Consider the following 17,844-nt stretch of genomic DNA (forward strand, 5'->3'; position numbering starts at 1 on the left):
GTCTGGCTGGCGGCCATTGTGACACTGTGGGCCTTCACGGCCGTGCTGAGGTCATCGCCGATGATGTCATGACTGAATGTGAGGCATGTGGACCGTTTAGCTTTAGAGCTAAAGTGCAGACCCAGGTCCAAAAGCAGCATTTTTTGACCAAACCGCAATCGTTTCTACCGAGGGGGCCTTCGGTCGCTATGGAAACTGAAGGTAAACATCAGGGAGGGAACCTCCAGATACTTGATCCTCGGTTGATTTAGCATTTAGCTTTTGTGGGCACGCTGTCTGAATGCAGCTGCTTGTTGAATTACTGTCCAGAAAATGCTCACTTAATATGCTACGAGTTGATGGATGCTAGCTTCCTTCATGTCTGACCATTTCCTTCAGCACTGAAGCATAACTGCGACTTAGTTCCAAATGTATTTGACACAAACCACTTGACTTTGTTACTTCTTAACTCATTCGCTGACATTCCCGAATTTATTCGGGAATTGAAAAATGTGACTTTGAACGCCATTCCCGAATATTTGGGTTTTGGTTTTTCTTGCGGGAGGTGCCGATAAAGCACTGGTCAGACCTCTGGCAATGTGGGTTTTTTTTTTTTCACTTCCACGAGGGGGCAGAATTTGCCACATGAACAGCTAGTCACTAGTCAATCTTAGTACCACTAGCTGCTAGTGAAGAGCATACTAGCACACTTTATCTGTAGTGAGTGCTTTTTACTATCTTTGTGACTGCTTTATTTCATGTATATGATAGCTGTCCATGTTAGCGCTTTGATCCAGCTTCACCGGTTAAAGCGCGACATAAATCATGTATGTATTGCATTGTATTTTGGACAGCCGCCCCCATTTCAAGATCAAATAACTCCCATATCATTTAGGAATTAACTCTTTATTTTCTGACGAAAGAAGAGAGTCTGGTTTCTAACGTCGTATTGAATGTTTATGTAGCCCTAAAACTCAATATTCTGTGAATAACGATGAAAAATATTTTGTTATTCTTTGCGGCACCGATTTTCCAGTTGTGAGCCTATTATGGGATTATCTAATCGTATCTGTCTGTTGAAATGTGGAATGATAATCCGTGGGAGTCATGAAAGCGACTTACTCACTGTCCGGATCTCCATAAGCATCGTCATGTTTTGTTTTGTTTTGGTCATGAGTAGCTTTCCTTTTGCCGTTTCCTATTTTTGTTGTGACTTTTGGGCTACGAAGCCATGGGGTGGGTGTGTCTGGCCCAGTTGGACTTACCCCGAGTGGGTGAGCGCGGATGGAGCTCGGCCGTTGACTGAAGCAGACATGGAGGAGGACACGGCTCGTTGGCTAGCCAGGCTGCAACCGGGCCCGACGATTGGCCCGTGGGCCTGCGGGTGCTGCAGGGAATGGGCGTGGGGATGGTGCAACGCCGGTGGCTGCTGCGGGTGCCGCAGTTGGCCTTTGAGCTGCTGCTGATTCATGCAAGAAGGCCCATTATGGGAAAGCGTCTGCGGGAAGAGTGGCAAAACAGCCGGATGAGTTTTTTTTTCATGTGGGGAGACTGCCTTGGTCGTCATGCCACACACAAAAGAACGGCCCAGTGGCCGCGAATGTCCTCTTGTGTCTCTTACAATAATAATAATCATCATCATCATCATCATAATAATAATACATTTCATTTCTAAGTGCCTTTCAAAACTCTCAAGGACACTTTACAGTCACAGGATACGTTTTTCTGCGGGTGCGCCACTAACTCGCATCTAAAATGGCCACAATAACATTCAAATAAAGTAAAACTACTCACCATTTGATGACAATGCTCTGATTTTACCCTTCATTTCTATACGCTAGCTTGCTAGCTGTGTCCTAGCTTTAGTTGTACAAAATGGAGGATTACTAGATATATATGGATGGTAGATTTTATTTGATTATTATTAGTTTTTTTTTTTTGTGTGGCAACAAGATTTCAGTCGATATTTGACAGCAGTGACAGTCAAACTTGGGTTTTTGACCATAATCCGTTCCAGAAACGTGTTAGCGCTTTATAAACATTTCCTCCCCGAAATTTGCTGTGTACCTGTTTGCTCTCCTCCTCTTCCTGCTCCTGCAGAAACTCCTCCTCTATCTCCTTGAAGAGACCAACTTCGTCACAGTTCTGCAAAAACCGAGTGGGAGTTGGCGTCTGGTCTGGAGGGGGTTGGGGGTCACATGTAAAAACACCACGGGAGAGCTTTAAATCATGGCCAAGTAAAGTCGCTGTCAAGACATGCAACCCACAAAGGCTAATCCAATCCAATGACAATAATCTGATGGAGGATCGTGTGCATGCTGTGGCAAAAATTAATAAGTCAATAACTAGTTAGAGCCTGAAGTGTGCGTGCTTCCCCACCGGCAAAAGTGGTGTCCGTCTTGGTGGAGGAGAATCTGAGGGTCATCTCATGTTTGTGTCTGTGAATGATAAGATGCTCCTCAAACTGGAAGCGCTGTAGGATGACAATCAGATCAACAGATGACAATATATCGTGAGCTCCAGCACAGCTTTTGATGCTTTAAAAGTCAAGTCGTCAAGTGCATGACGCAAGTGTTGAGCTAAAACAAAGTACAGTCAATAAATAGGAAACTGACCTGAGAGCAGCCAGCGGCCTCACACACATAAGGCCCGTCCTGTTTGTCATTCATGTCATATGCAGGCCTGCACAAAAGGACAATGAGGGCAGGCAGCATGTTTAGCAGCAGGATCATCGCACTGCATGCGAGGGGGGGGGGGGGGGGGGGACACTATCTTACTCATTTTGCAGTTACTGTGCAGTGATGTCATGCAGGAGGCATCTTCTGTCCTATATTTCCAAGAGCCAAAACCCGCCACCTCTGATAGTGTGTGTTCCATTTCCTAGTCTGTGTGTGTGCACTGAGAAATCAAGTGTCGTGAGGTGGTTGCCTCGGGTGCAAGTCGGAGCAGCACCGAATGGGATCTTAGATTGCATCGGACGTATCTTGATGATTCTTATCTGTTGATTTTGAAAACAGAGACTTGTGTATAACGGTACTTTTTTTTTTCAGGCTATGGACAATGTTGTCACCCGAAGCACCCAATGGTGATGTCAAGTCACGGCTGGATGTATATATCGGTACGTATAGAGTGCTTGGGGCAAGCTAACGCATGCTTGACCACCACTGAGGTAAGTCAGTGATAAGATTAGAACTTTTGAGAGCCTTCATTTTCCATAGCGGGCCACCAATTGTGACGTTTGGTGTCAATTCTGAATAACAATTCAAATTGAGCAACTAAAGTCCATACCCAAAAAAATAGCAGTGTAAATTTTGAATCCATTTCCACCCAAATAAGTGAATGAATCCAAAATGCTTGCTCATTTGTCTTTCATTCACCACAATAGTGATGGGAATTCCGGCCGGCTCTGCTCACTAAAACGATCTGACTCTTTTGGCTCCCAAATGGCTCCTCAGTTTTTTTTTTTTTTTTTTTGTTGCTTAAATTAACTACCAAAAATTATGTGACCAAACGAATTACTCATGTAAAAAATACACTATACCAAATATTTTTATAGCTTTATTTATATGTGCACAGAGTTAGTGGATGCTAACTTTGACTTTCGCTGTGGTTACTCTGGTCTGATGATCAACTGTCACTAATTCGCTTTTCATATTAATAATGCTATCATACCAACGATTAAAAAATATCATAATTGAATAATAATAACAGCATAATGTGATAACATTTGTCTACCCTAAACCCCCGTCCTCACTGCTGCGTGTGTCTGTAATTCCCCCCCCCCTCCTCTACCGTGGATATCGACCAATCACGTGTGGCTTTAACCGAAGACTGGGGGGGGGGGGGGATAGAGGACAAAAAGAGTCTGCTCCCATTTCCGGCTCTTTGTTCACTTCACATGGGTCAGTCGAGTCATGACTCCATTAGACGTAGAAAAGAGCTTGGAGGTACCAGGGCCTTCAGGGGTATGTGGTGTAAAGTAACAAAAAGGGTGATTGAGGTGCTAGACTGGAAATGGCAGCGGAGTAAAAGCAGGATGGCAGAAGAAGAGCAGGAAAGGGGGGAAGGAATGAAGGTGGGAGGTGGCAGCAAAAAGGGGGAGGGCCTACTCCTGACAGGTTTCAACCTGCTTCAGCCGCCATTTTCCAACCCCTGCAACTGGAGGTGACTTCATAGGTGTGCGCGTGAGCAAGTGTCCGTCCGCCATGCGTGTGGCAAAATGTAAAAAATGTGAGAGAGATTTTTTTGGAATACAGTCCATTTGACATACAGTTGATGCCCCTGTGGCCTCTTTGAGCAATGCTCGGTGAATGAGGCGAGTCAGCACATTTGTTAGCAAAAACCTCCTGTCAGCCAGGGTGACGTCAACGTTGACATCCACAATTCAGACAACATTTTACACCTCTTTAGCCTTTGGGATTGTCACTGAATCATCATGTATCATAATCGTGCATTACATTTTTAGGTACTAGGAATGCAAGTAAGAATAGAGATAATGCTATCAACTCTAATATAGCCTAACTGTAATATTACATACTTGTCACATTTCAAAATAATTGTAAAAGAATCACATGTTCATTATTTATCTAATGGAAATAATACATTTCAATTCTAAGCGCCTTTCAAAACTCTCAAGGTCACTTTACAGTCACAGGATGCGTTTTTTTCTGTGTGTGAGCAGCGGCAGCCACACGCGCCAGCGTTCACTCAACCCAGAATAACTCTCAGAATAATAGCCAGTTAGCAAGCTAGCTCTTATTTATATTACATCATAGGATCGTTACTGTCTGACATTCAGTAGCGAGACCTGATTCTCTTTAGCTACAATGAAAGCCCATCATCCAAAATACACAAACCACTCTTGATATTATGAATAGCATAATAATCACTAATAATAATCACTTTGCTGCTGTGAAATGTAAATTTCTCCACTGTGAGACTAATAAAGGCATATCCAATCCAATGAATAACATCATGCAAATGTAAGACATAAGTTATCATATTCACCAAATAATGTAATAAAGCAATATTTTAGGTAATATATTATTATACGTAGTTATAGAATACGGTACTAATAAGAGCAAGAAGCAGAAACAATCGTTTTTCCATCAAATAGAATAAATATGTCATATTTCATAAAATATGAAAAAATGAAGACAATAATAATGATGATGATGCATACTAACTTCCTGCTGTTTCCGGATGTCAACATCGCATTTGGAGTTCATTCAAACCAAATGTAGCTTCTCGGCTCTTCTGCCGATGACGATCCGGTGTCAAGAAAGTATTTGCGTTTCCAAAAAGAAAAAAAAAGTGATTTCAACGAAAAACAAGGCCGCCACGGCGTTGTGTTGCTGTCATGGCCCCCCAAATAGACCGCCACGCCGACAGGCGAAAAGACGCTCGCTCTTCGGGGAAAGCAAAACTTCCCACTGCCGCACAAAATTAACCAAAAAAAAAACAAAACAAACTGAAAGAAATGATCAAGTTGCGAGCTCTGCTCGGAACTTTTATGAATGGCGAGCAGACAGCCGCTCGCTTACCTTCTAGTGAGCGGCGACAAGCGGCGCGAGGAACCACGTTGGACTGGCGTGAGATTACAATACATTCTATTTACAGACGCATTACATCATCCCGCCGTGACGTCACGTGGGATTCCTGAACTTCTAAATCATTGCGGACTGGAGTGGGCGGGGCTCAGGTCCACGCCGGCCCGGTCGCCTTTCAGACTACTAGAACTCGAAGTCGTCGTCAAAGTTGAGCAACTCTACCGAACTCCGGTGATTGATTTTTGCCACACCGTATACCGAAAAGATGATATCCCATATATATGAATGTACCGAATTAAATGTTTCAAACATTGTTTTCATGTAAACGAAACTAAAAGTTCAATAGAAGGCAACTGTCCGTGAGTAGCAATTCCTTTGCATCCCACAGGAGGGAGCCAAACACAACACTTTGTGTGACACTGTTGCACAGTGCGGTATTTCAATGGGGGAAGCAGCCGAGTAGGCAGGCTAGCATGTTCTCCTGACATTGATCAGGTGGTGTGTTCGAATCTCAGCAGTCCTCGACTGGTTTGGAAGCTCTTGAGGCTCGTGCCAAGCATAGAAGAAGATTTGAATACTCTAAACGTTCCGTATTTCCGATGTATAAGGTGTACCCAAAAGCCTTGATTTTCTTCAAAAGATGACCCTGCGCCTTATCCTGCGCCTTATACGCAGATGTGCCTTCTACGTGAAGTGATATTGAGCCATTTTAAGGCATCTCTGGGACTCCAACCAGTGATTGTTTGATCACAGGCCTGCATTCTCTTGGGCTACTTTTCCCCGCGCAGTAACTTGTTTCCTAAAACTTTGAAATAAGTGACAACATTTGCATCCTCACTCCCCAAAATCCGTTAGTTTTAGAAACATTTTGCATCGTCAAGAGCACAAATGGAAAGCGTCCATCGAACCAACGGTGGCAGGAATGGCTCAGGCTTTCCTGCTGCCGAGCCAAACCGGGGGAGCGAAAATGTTTGTTGTGGTCCAACTGCGAAATGGGACCGAGCCCGACTGACTCATCAACCGCCAATGGAGTGGAGTATGCAAATGAGCGGGGTCGAGGCAACAGGCCCAAACGGGAAGTTGTGATGACGTCACGGTGTGTGCACAGCCACCCAATGTGGAGGTGAATCGGAGTTTTGTTTTCAGCAAGAGCGCGTGCCGGTGCACACTGAACAACACTGAACAAATAGGGGAGCCGATGACGACAACCAGGAAGTCAGGCGTTGCTTCTGTGGGGCAAACAATGCTACGCGGGGTCTACCTTTTACCATTCCATGTGTGTTTGCCATAATCTTGGGGCATTTCTCTCCAGAAATAAAAATAGTGAGACTGCTCACAATAAACAACATCGCTGTCATCTGCCTTGGTGACATTATCTCACTTCTTTTTACTATACATATTGATTTAAATAGCACTTTAACAACAGCTGTAGTTGTAAAAAAAAAAACATTTAACGTGGACAGCTATCATATACACGAAATAAAGCAGTCACAAAGATAGTAGAAAGCACCAGGGAGTAAAACTCAATACAGATAGAGTGCGCTAGCGCTGGCCAGTATGCTCTTCACTAGCAGCTAGTGATACTATGATTGACTAGCAACTAGCCGTTCATGTGACTAGTTTGCGAAAATGCTCCAGGGCCTTCAGAACCGATTGTGAAGGCGTCCAGGTAGATTTCTGACTCTGGCAACAAATAATGGCTGAAATGTGATTGGATAAATGCTTAAATAAGAAAACACACACCTGGAAGCAGCACAACCGTGGAAAAGCAATGAAAGGAAGCAATTTGGTATTATTTAATAAGAATTCATGGACAAAATACAATTCGGTGGTTGAACTTTATTTGGAGGAGGGCTGTAAGTTTGCTGCAAACTCATTGCAAAAGTACGTCTGAGCATTTGCTGTCGTGCTGGTATCAAATTTGCAACGTCACTTTCAGCTCGTCGATGCACTTTTGATGTGAAAATACTTGGAAATGAATATGAATGGCGTTTGTTTCCCTGATTTCACACTTGCAAACAGGTAAGCAGGTCATGACGTAGCTGACACCAGGCAGGCAAGCTAAAGGCAAGCTCGAAGGCAAGCCCACCTCCACCCCCCGCCAATCGCCGAGCTTGCCTCCCAGCTGCGTCCGTCTGGCCGGACTCTTCTCCCCGTTTCCTTCCCCCGAACCCGACACCCTCACCCTCGCGACCAGACTTCCTCCGTCGCTTTCCCGCAAGAAGCCCCGCTTCCCACCCCGAGCCCACCCCGTCTCCCGCCCGGTCCGGCGAAGGCACCAGCGCGACCCCGCTTGAAAACAACATGACGGGCATCGCCGCCGCTTCCTTCTTCTCCAACTCGTGCCGGTTCGGAGGCTGCGGGCTGCAGTTTGAGTCTCTCGCCGAGCTCATCGTCCACATCGAGGACAATCACATCGGTGAGTCGGCCTGGGTGGGTGGGGCGACGGGGTTGGGGGGGGAGATGTATCGAGCTAACTAGCTAGCAAGCTAAAGCCTCGTCGTTCCGCTATTCCTGCTTGGGACTTTCTTGGCGTGTAGTGTCCTCCGTTTTTCCAACCTTTGCTTATCGATACTCGTGCTACGTTGAAAAACCAAACAAGCGTTTGTTTTTTAGCGTCGGAATTTGCACTTTTCCACCGTGACTTGAACGGCACACGAGTGCCATTAGCATCCTGGGCACACAGCGGTTCGCCAGCTAACATTTCGATGGAGACCGCAGCGGCCCTGATGCCACTCGGCTTGTGTATTAAAACGCGTCTGCCTCAGGTGTCGAACCGCATCAACAAATCACATCTTTCAAGTTCTTTAACGTCGGCGTGATGTCACTTTGAAGTGACATGACTCATATTTTGGTCTCCACATCCCTATCTTCAATGCACAAGTTTCAACTTGTTGCACCTTTTATTATGTTTGCCGAGACAAATTATTTCGAGCTGTGATACGAAAAATACAATTTACGCCTATGAACACGGATAAATTCATTTTCAAATGCATTATATACTCTATTAGAACCTATTTGATACTTTGTTTTGATTTTATTACATTTTTTTAATTAATTTATCTGTGTTCATATGAACTTAAATTGTGAACTGATCTTCCAAACACCAGTTTGGCTCTAATCCAGTTGGTGTCAACTGCTGGTAGCCAATAATAATAATACATTTGAATGACAATGCTGCTGCCGATCGCTACTATTGTCACGGCAAATCAGCTAAAGTAATCCTCATTTGTATATAACTATTTTTTATTGCTGCGTACGGTCGGATTGATAAAAGCATAACGTGCTCATGCGCCCTAAACTGTCTGTATTTCTGCTTGTCTTAGCGTTTTTTTTGCATAATTTCAAATAATGTACGGCATACTACAACTTTTATATGGGAATTGTTATCATTGATAAGGGCAGCTATTAGCCAGGGTTGACAGGTATGGAATTCTAAAGATGCTGAACTGGAAATTTGCAGGCGTTCAATGCATCTTTGTTTATGCTAGCACCTTATGTTGTAAACTCTCAAGATGGCGGACAGTGACAATGAATATGCCTATCCATCAATATTCACCATTCGTGGTGTGATTGAAGGAAGCCACGTGTGACGGTGGGTAGAGACCGGAGCTTTCGTGGAGCCAGTTGCCATAGCAACCGTCAGTCTCTAAAAAGGCAGCGCCTCGGCGTCAACTCGGCGCAGCTGCTGGGCCGAGGACACCCGATGTGATGTCACGCCACTTTGGGCTTAGATCAGGGGATGTGTTTATGGGCTGCCAATGAGCGGAAAACGAACAACGGGGTGGGAGGGCTGCACATGATCTGCGATACTTATTCATCCCGCGAGGGCAAAGGGTCCGAGAATTGATCTGACATCGTCTCGAGAAACCAGCCTGTGGTAAAGTAGGACACATTAGTAGACATAACTTTTAAACATGACATTATGAGGGCCAGGGGTAAAGAAAATGAATGGATAAACGTGCCCTCCTCGGTCGCATTATTCAGCTATCACTTGACCATCACACCCCCCCCCCCCCCCCCGGTCTGCACCTTTTGACCAGTCTGTTTAATGATCTGCTCGATTTTAATGCCGCAGGTGGTCATTTGGGGGCCGTCAAAGCGATAAGTTCAATCATTAACTGGCTAAGATCAGTTACCGTGGCGATGTGCGAGACTCATGAGAGGGGCTTGTGTTGTAAGGACAGACGCCAAATAGTTTGGAATCCTTTCTTATTACCACTCCTTTGATCTGACAAAGGTCACGCAGTTTTAATACAGCGTCTTTTCCGGTGTATAAGGCGCATCGGAGTATCAGGCGCGCCCCAATGAAAGCGAATGAAACGGCCCGGCCATTGAAATGAACCGGGGAGAGCGCCCCGGGCGGCCCAAGGCGGTACTGCGCCTCCGTAGAAATGAATGAGAATGGCCTGCCCGTTGAAATGAATGGGAGAGAGCGCCCCTGGCGTCCAAAAGCGGTGCTGCTTCTCCCTTCAAATGCACGGTTGCGTATATTCTTATTTCTAGAGTGTATATTTGATATGTTTGCCTGAAACATTGTTTTCCACTTGTACAGCTCAGTCTTAAGACACGTTTTTGTATCTGCTTTCTACATACTTAGTGACGCTATGTACAGTTTTTTTTCCCTTCCCTTGTCCACTTTGGGTGCACCTTATACACCGAAAAATGTTTTTATCCTTGTTCTAGGTGTGTAGAATTCATGCCTAAAGCGTGTCCTTTGATAACACTGCCCTCTTGTGGTCGTACGCGGTCAGTGCGACATTTATCCCGCCTCCTCCGTTCATTCTAACGCTCCTTCGCTTGTTTCAGTAAACAAGAGAGAGCTGATTGTTTACGTGAGAGAAACGCTTAATACGTGTCGGCGACCTCATCCTACAACAACAAAAAGAAGATAACAACTCAGCTGGGACAAAGGGAATTGTTTTCAGAAGAGCCTTTTGAGCAGTTGTTATCCCAATAGGTCACGTCTGAGGAATGTGGTGATGTCAGGCCCATCCATCTGCCTGCTCGCAGGTTAGGTTTGTGTACGTGTGTGTCACCTAAACACGTCGCAACCTGCCCGGCAAGCTCAAAACACATCAAAGCGGCGCAAAAGAAGCGCACCCGTGGCAAAAGTAGGGGGAATCCCCAACAAACAAAGGCCTTTGTTCTTCCTGAATGCACGCTGCGACTAGATGAGCATCAGGTCAATTATTGTTGGCGTTCTGCCTTGTTTTTGTCAGCATTATCTGCCCTGTGAGCTCGTCTTTGCAATAGTTCCTTATTTTTTGAGGTGATTGGATCATATCGTCACCTGCCGGAAATCATGGCTGAGGTCATTTTTTTCTCTTTGAATATAAAAACATGAAAAACAGAGCCAAATACAGTGATACCTTGGCTTACGAACTGAATTGGTTCCCAGACAGAGTGTGTAAGGCGAAAAGTGTGGATCCCAAAACTTAATTTCCCATAGGAAACCATTCAAATGAGAATAATCTGTTCCCAGGTCCCCATGAAATTTTCGACTAAATAAGCCTTAAAACTACCAAAAAATATACCTTATTTTATGTATAATAAATATGATATGGCATTATAATTAAAGAAATAAACTACTGTATAATAGTCATTGTATTGACCTTTGTGATTGTCGTTGATGGCTTGATGGAATGGAGTGACCGCTTTCATCAGCATGAAACACTTGATGAGGAACGTAGCCTTCTTCTTCCACCATCTTGAGGAATGATCCCTTGTCTCTGCCATCATTTTACCTTGTTCCTCATCGATTGTGTTCTGTTTAGCTGGGTTGATAGCTTTTTGCATCAAGTGTACAGATGGCTTGTGCGGGTTATTTGCGGAGCCTGATTGATGGGATATTTTAACCTTGCAGTCTACACTCTGCCTTTGAACTATCAAAGTTGAAATGAGTCCAAATTTCACTGTTTTCTATCCATTTTCACTCTCTCTCACTGTCATCTGCCTGTCTCTTTAATGTTCGTAAACCGAGGTATCACTGTACTGACTATAATTTCACCCACGTGAAAGTGTGTGTGTGTGCGTGTGTGTGTGTGTGTGTGTGTGTGTGTGTGTGTGTGTGTGTGTGTGTGTGTGTGTGTGTGTGTGTGTGTGTGTGTGTGTGTGTGTGTGTGTGTGTGTGTGCTATCCATACTACTTCCTGAATGAGCTGTGAGGGTGTAGCAAGGCAATTAGTGGACTGCCATCCCCAAAACAGAACTGTCGAAGCACGCAAAGTCACACATCATCGCAGGGCGGAAGTCGCCGGGCCCCCGAGTGCCATGCCGCGTACCGCGGTGCATAATTACAGGGAAAGTTTTACCTCTCTCTCGCAATTTTTTTTGTAACCCCTCCCACATTCCCGCTTGTTGGCCTTCATCCGGTTGCCTGCTGCTTGAGAAACACGTTAAAATGCAGTGTGTGGCTTAATTAGCAGCCTGCAAAACAAGCTGTGCATTCTTGGACGCCTTCCAAAAACGTGGACGGAGACACACACACACACACACACACACACGCACGATGTCACGCGTCGGCAGGGGCCAGTAGTGCACCGTGGATAAAATAGTTGTGGTGTAGAGTAAAGATTTGGATGCAACCTCGACAACCGTCGCCGTGTCACAATTGACACAATGAAGAAAAGCGCCATCGAAACCGGATTGATTTGTTTTTCTGGTTCGAGTTGTGTTTTGCAGCAATGAGCCGAGCCCAAAATGCTCGTTTTGTCGTTAGCGCCGCGGCGGGTGAGTGGAACGAGTCAAGCAAAAAGCTATTAAGCGCACAGACGCGGCTGCCCGTCAGCTTCCTGCGCTGCCAGGCCAACGGACGTCGTAAAACGTGGCGACGTCTGCGCACCCGGCTCACCTCGCAGGCGTCGTGGCGCCGGTTGCCAGGTACTCAACTCCACTATCCCACCGGGGATGCGTTTTGGATGCCAACAGCCAAATGTCAAAAGTAGTCAATGATCACTCGTGCGGCAGGCTAGCTCAAATATAGGAAAGGCTAATAGATATCTAGACAGCTAATAGCTAGCCACCTAGCTGTAAGCCGTCTAGCTGTCTAGGGCCTGACGTAAAAGTTGCACGGCCCGCGCCTCCGGACAGACGTTATTTCAGACACTGTTCACAGTTGCCCCGAAATGATCCAATTCTTTCATCACGAGCATCTGATAGCCATTACGCCACATGTCGTGCTTACGCCGACTAGCACGCAAGGGGGATGGCCGGTTGGGGTTCTTTGGGTTTCTTTCTTGATGGCGCTGACGCTTCACGGTCAGTCGCCCCCCCCCCCCCCCCCCTCACATTGGTTTCCGTGGGAGGTCGGCAGTCAGACTTAATGGTGCTCCCCTCAGGCAGTGGAAGTCTCCCCTCCCCCCAAAGAACGTCTTGTGTGTGTTTTCGCAATACACTGTCGACATTCTTCGGAGCGCCTTCGGGCCTTCTTTACTCACATGTCAATGTTTTCAATGTATTTTTGATTTTGGTGACTGTCAAGACACAAAGTCTGGGAAGGCCCCGATGACGTGTTTGCAGAGGCCGTCATGGACACCCATGACTGTTTGCCATGTAGCGTTCCGAAACAACCGTCGTGATTGATCACGTCGTTTATCGGCTGGATTCGTGACGAATTTGTGACTTTGAATCGAGCAAATTTGCAAGTTTGAATGTGAATGACCAGAAGTGCTTGGCCGAACCCCTGAGACGGACTGACCGAACCCCAAGGGTCCGATCGAACCCGGGTTAAGAACCACTGGATTAGTCCTTTTGATGAATGGCGGAGCCTCTTTGTGTTTCAGATACAGACCCTCGGGTCCTGGAGAAGCAGGAGCAACAGCAGCCCACCTACTTGGCCCTCAGCTACATCAACAGGTACGCCTCGCCTTGTCCATTAGGTGGCAGCGTCGCGCCACATCTCGCCTTGGCATCGGTTCAGTTGGCCTCAAGGGGGGCAGACGTCCAAATGACGGATGTCTTCCCTTTCGACAATGCCGTGACTCATTCGCAAAGAAAACCGCAGAAGTCATGAGACGCCGAAGCTCAGGACGGCGGCTCATGCGGCGCTGTGTGCGTGTGCATGTGCGCTCTTGTTTGTTTGTTTGTGAGCGTCGCAGACCGATACGTCACTTTCCCCTTCAATTATTTGCTGCCATTCCTGAATTTGTTCAGGAGTTGAAAAGCATGTCAAATTTATTCGGGGGTTGGTTTTTATTTCTGGGCTGCCGATAAAGCGCTGGTCAGACCTCTGGCAATGTTTTTCCCTTCCACGAGGGGGCAGAATTTACCTTTTGTCCATGTTAGCGCTTTGTTATAGCTTTAGCTGTTTCTAAAGTGTTATATAAATCTTTACGTATTGTACTTTACGCTACTGCCCCCATTTCAAGCTCGGATAACTCCAGACCCGTACAATTTAGGAATTAACTTTTTTTTTTGGAAAACTTATTCGCTGCCATTCCCGAATTTGTTCGGGTTTTGTTTTTGCTTGCGTGGCAGATCTATGGCAATGTTTTTCCCTACCATTATATACGGTATTGTATTTTTTTACAGCCGCCCCCATTTCGACCTGAGATAACTCCAGAGCCATATAATTTATGAATGAACTATTTTTCTGATGAAAGAAGAGAGTCTAAGGTTTCTTAAGCTGCATTGAATGTTGATGTAATCCTAAAACTCCCTTTTCTGTGGATCCTGCAATTGGAGTGAAAATGACAAAAACCCTGGCACTGGAGCGGACACATTTTTGCACATCGTCCGGCAGTCGATGAGTTAAATCACCCGAGGCCGCTTCACGTCGAAAAAAATGTCGGCGACGAAAAGAGAGAGTGGGTTCTTTTTTTTTTTTTTTTTGTTGTTCTCAGGGAGTGGTCGAGTAAAGTGTTAAAGTGGCGGCCTCGTAAATGTCATCTGCGGTCCCAAACAAAGTGAAAAGTTTGCAAGGGTCCACGTGGCCGTCGTTTAATTTGCCGTTTGCGTTCAGGTTCATGACGGACGCGGCGCGGCGGGAGCAGGAGACCATCAAGAAGAAAATCACGCCCAAACTTTCCTTGTCCATCACGGGCGCCGTGTCCAGGAACAGCACGGCCACGCCCCCTCGCCACACCAGCGGCAACCTGACGCCGCCGGTCACACCCCCCATCACGCCCTCCTCCTCCTTCCGTAGCAGCACGCCGACAGGTACGACAGGTGTGCACGCCGCGTGTCTTATTTGGCATCGTATGTCCATTATACTGACCCCGCCCCCCCGCCCGCCCGCCATTGGGGCAGGGGGCAAAGAGACTTGATGCGCAAACAATTTCAGTCGGTGTCCTGCTGTGTGACATTTTTGTCATTTTGTGGAATGTTTTACTGTTTCACACGATATTCAGATCAGCTCTTTTCCCCAAATAGACTGTGTGCGTGTGTGTGTTTGTAAATGTGTATGTATACGTGTATGTGTGAATGTGTATGTGGATGCGCATGTGTGTGTCTGAGTGTATGCGTGAAGGTGTGTATGTGTTTGTGATTGTGTGTGTATGTATGTGTGTGTGCATATGTTTGTATGCATGTGTGTATGAACATTTGTGTATGTAGGTACGTGTGTATTTGTGTACATGTGGGCGTATGTATATATGTTTGTGTGTCTGTGTGTGGATGCATGAATGTGTATGTAAGCGTGTATGTGTAAATGTGTATGTAGGTGTGTGTGTCTGTGTATGTGTATTTATGTTTGTGTGTGTGTGTGTGTATGTATGTCTGCATGCATATGTGTGGATATGCGTGTGTGTATGTGTATTTGTGTGTGTGTGTGTGTGTGTGTGTGTGTGTGTGTGTGTGTGTGTGTGTGTGTGTGTTAGAGGCTCCTGCAGTGACCAGACCAGTCAACACTCTAATTACATTGCAGCTGTCACACTGTGAGTTCACATTGTGTCACTTGTGTGTGTGTGTGTGTGTGTGTGTGCATGTGTGTGTGTGTGTGTGTGTGTGTGTGTGTGTGTGTGTGTGTGTGTGCGCGCGTGTGTGTGTGCGTGTGTGAGAGTGCGCGCACAGCTCAAAAGCAGCCCAAATGGTTCCTCAACGTGGGTTTGTTTGTGCACTTTTCCACACATGCCAGGGTCGCCATCCATTTCCTCATGCTGGGGCTCCAGAATTTCCTGTGTGATGAAAGGGAGGGTCATGTGGGCCCGTCCGTATCTGTTGTTGCGAGCGTGCACGTGACTGGAAAGTGTTCTCCACGGGTACTTTTCCACTTTGAGCAATGACGAGCACCCCCACTTCATGATCGCCTTTTAGCTTCCAATCCCTTGCACTGGCGGGCTCATGAGAATGGAGACAAGCTGTTTTTGTTTTCAGTTGTTATCCGTTTCCACAAAGATGCCAAAAACATAAAAAAAAAAAAAAACAATATTACACACTGTTGATAAAAATCAAGCACTAAGTTAGCTTTCCGTTAGCTTCACGCTAACATGAAATGATGAGCTAATGAATAGCATTGATGTTATTGAAAATACGTGTATATATATATATATTTTTTTTCCGTGCAACATCACGGTAAACATCTAAACGATTACAGGTAGCGAGTACGACGAAGAAGAGGTCGACTACGAGGAGTCGGACAGCGATGAGTCGTGGACCACCGAAAGCGCCATCAGCTCAGAGTCCATCTTGAGTTCCATGTGCATGAATGGCGGAGAGGAGAAACCCTTTGCTTGCCCCGTGCCGGGATGTAAGAAGAGATACAAGGTGAGCGGGCAAAACGCAAACATGCTTCTTGGTTCCCCGCCCCCGGTCTTGGGTTAAAGCCGCACGTGATTGGTCAGGATCCGTGGTAGACACAGACACACGCAGCAGTCAGGAGAAGATTTTTGCACGTCATCTGTTAGTGAACGACTTCATCACTTTAGAATTGTTACCATTGGAAAGTTGGAGGTGCCCTTGGAAGCTATAAAGGTGAGTGAGAAGCATAAAATAAGCGAGAAGGCAGCCGTGACGAGATCACATTCAGCTAACTAACAGTAGAGACGTTTTTATAGCGCCATTAAAGCTAATTTCAATGTCACATTGACACATGTGAACATGACAGAAGCACTTGATGAGTTGGAGACGTTTTTATGAACGCATTCCGGATCAGTCTACGCCCTGTCTTTGAAGATTTATGCAAGAAAGAAAAAGTTGTGGTTTGAAGGTTGCGTGCTCGCCGTGTTCCCTCGTCTCAGAACGTGAACGGCATCAAGTACCACGCCAAGAACGGCCACCGCACGCAGATCCGCGTGAGGAAGCCGTTCAAGTGCCGCTGCGGCAAAAGCTACAAGACATCGCAGGGCTTGAGGCACCACACCATCAATTTCCACCCGCCCGTCTCCACCGAGATTCTACGCAAGATTCAAGGCTAGGCTACACAAAAAAAGGTCACCTCGCAGTAAAGTGCATGCTTGAAGGTCTTTTGACGACGGTGACACCTCGGTTTACGAACCCCTTTGGCTTAGGAACTTTTCACTTTACAAACATAAAATTTATTACCTTGGCATACAAACCAGTTTTCGGGATACACACGTAGACCGGTTAAAGCCATGTGATTGGTCAAGAACGCAGCAGTGAGGGGGTGAAAGAGACAGGCAAACGACAGAGAGAGAGAGTGAGAAAATGGATCGAAAACGCAATGAAATTTGGACTCGTTTCAACTTTATTGATAGTTGGAAGGCAGAGTGTAGACGGCAAGGTTAAAATATCCCATCAATCAGGCTCCACAAATAACCCACGCACGCCATAGTACACTTGATGCAAAAAGCTATCACCCCGGCTAAACAATTGATGAGGAACAAGGTAAAATGATGGCAGAGACAAGGGATCATTCCTCAAGATGGTGAAAGAAGAAGGCTACGTTCCTCATCAAGTGTTTCATGCTGAGGAAATCAAGCCGTCAACGACCATCACAAAGGTCAATAAAACCACTTTATTATACGGTATAGTTTATTTCTTGAATTACAATACCATAGCCTGGGAACGGATTATTCTCATTTTAATGGTTTCCTATGGGAAAGTATTATTGGGGATACACACTTTTCGCCTTACACACTCTGTCTAGGAACCAATTAAGTGCGTAAGCCAAGGTATCACTGTATTTACGTTTTGACTCCATTTTATCGATCACGCGTATTTCCAAAAGTATATCTTTTTTTTTTTTACATTTTTATTGTGATTGTACATTTGCACATTTCATATTTTTTGCTCTCATTTGATGACTTGGTTTGACTTGCATAAGGTGCTTAAGTTGACAGGAAGTGCAAGCAAGCCCCGCCTCCGCATCACAAAGTTCCCTTTCAGCCTCCGATCCAAATCAGTTTTGCTGACTTTGG

At 45.8% G+C, this 17,844-nt stretch overlaps 2 protein-coding genes across 3 annotated transcripts in view; one reads left to right on the top strand and one right to left on the bottom strand.

The window, feature by feature from the left end:
* The window catches only part of LOC148883293 (cyclic AMP-responsive element-binding protein 5-like), a 10,123-nt gene extending 4,843 nt beyond the window's left edge, over positions 1–5,280 (bottom strand). Inside the window, 6 exon segments of the mRNA XM_089023313.1 lie at positions 1,245–1,477; positions 2,047–2,156; positions 2,359–2,452; positions 2,595–2,684; positions 2,686–2,977; positions 5,166–5,280. Coding sequence (XP_088879439.1) covers positions 1,245–1,477; positions 2,047–2,156; positions 2,359–2,452; positions 2,595–2,684; positions 2,686–2,856 — 698 coding nt within the window. The 5' untranslated portion in view covers positions 2,857–2,977; positions 5,166–5,280.
* The window catches only part of LOC148883294 (juxtaposed with another zinc finger protein 1), a 21,396-nt gene extending 3,920 nt beyond the window's left edge, over positions 1–17,476 (top strand). Inside the window, exons 2-7 of one of the 2 annotated variants that reach the window (XM_089023317.1) lie at positions 3,030–3,097; positions 7,551–7,947; positions 13,312–13,384; positions 14,490–14,686; positions 16,062–16,231; positions 16,705–17,476. In XM_089023317.1, the coding sequence (XP_088879443.1) occupies positions 7,833–7,947; positions 13,312–13,384; positions 14,490–14,686; positions 16,062–16,231; positions 16,705–16,881 (732 nt within the window). In that variant the 5' untranslated portion in view covers positions 3,030–3,097; positions 7,551–7,832 and the 3' untranslated portion in view covers positions 16,882–17,476. Of the gene's footprint in view, positions 1–3,029; positions 3,098–5,638; positions 5,760–7,550; positions 7,948–13,311; positions 13,385–14,489; positions 14,687–16,061; positions 16,232–16,704 lie in introns of those variants that run through there. The other variant, XM_089023318.1, reaches the window with a different exon arrangement.
* Positions 17,477–17,844: the final 368 nt, after the last annotated feature.

This window comes from Hippocampus bargibanti, linkage group LG20, assembly GCF_051943395.1.
Source record: "Hippocampus bargibanti isolate YZ-2025 linkage group LG20, ASM5194339v1, whole genome shotgun sequence".
In the NCBI taxonomy this organism is placed as follows: Eukaryota; Metazoa; Chordata; class Actinopteri; order Syngnathiformes; family Syngnathidae; genus Hippocampus; species Hippocampus bargibanti.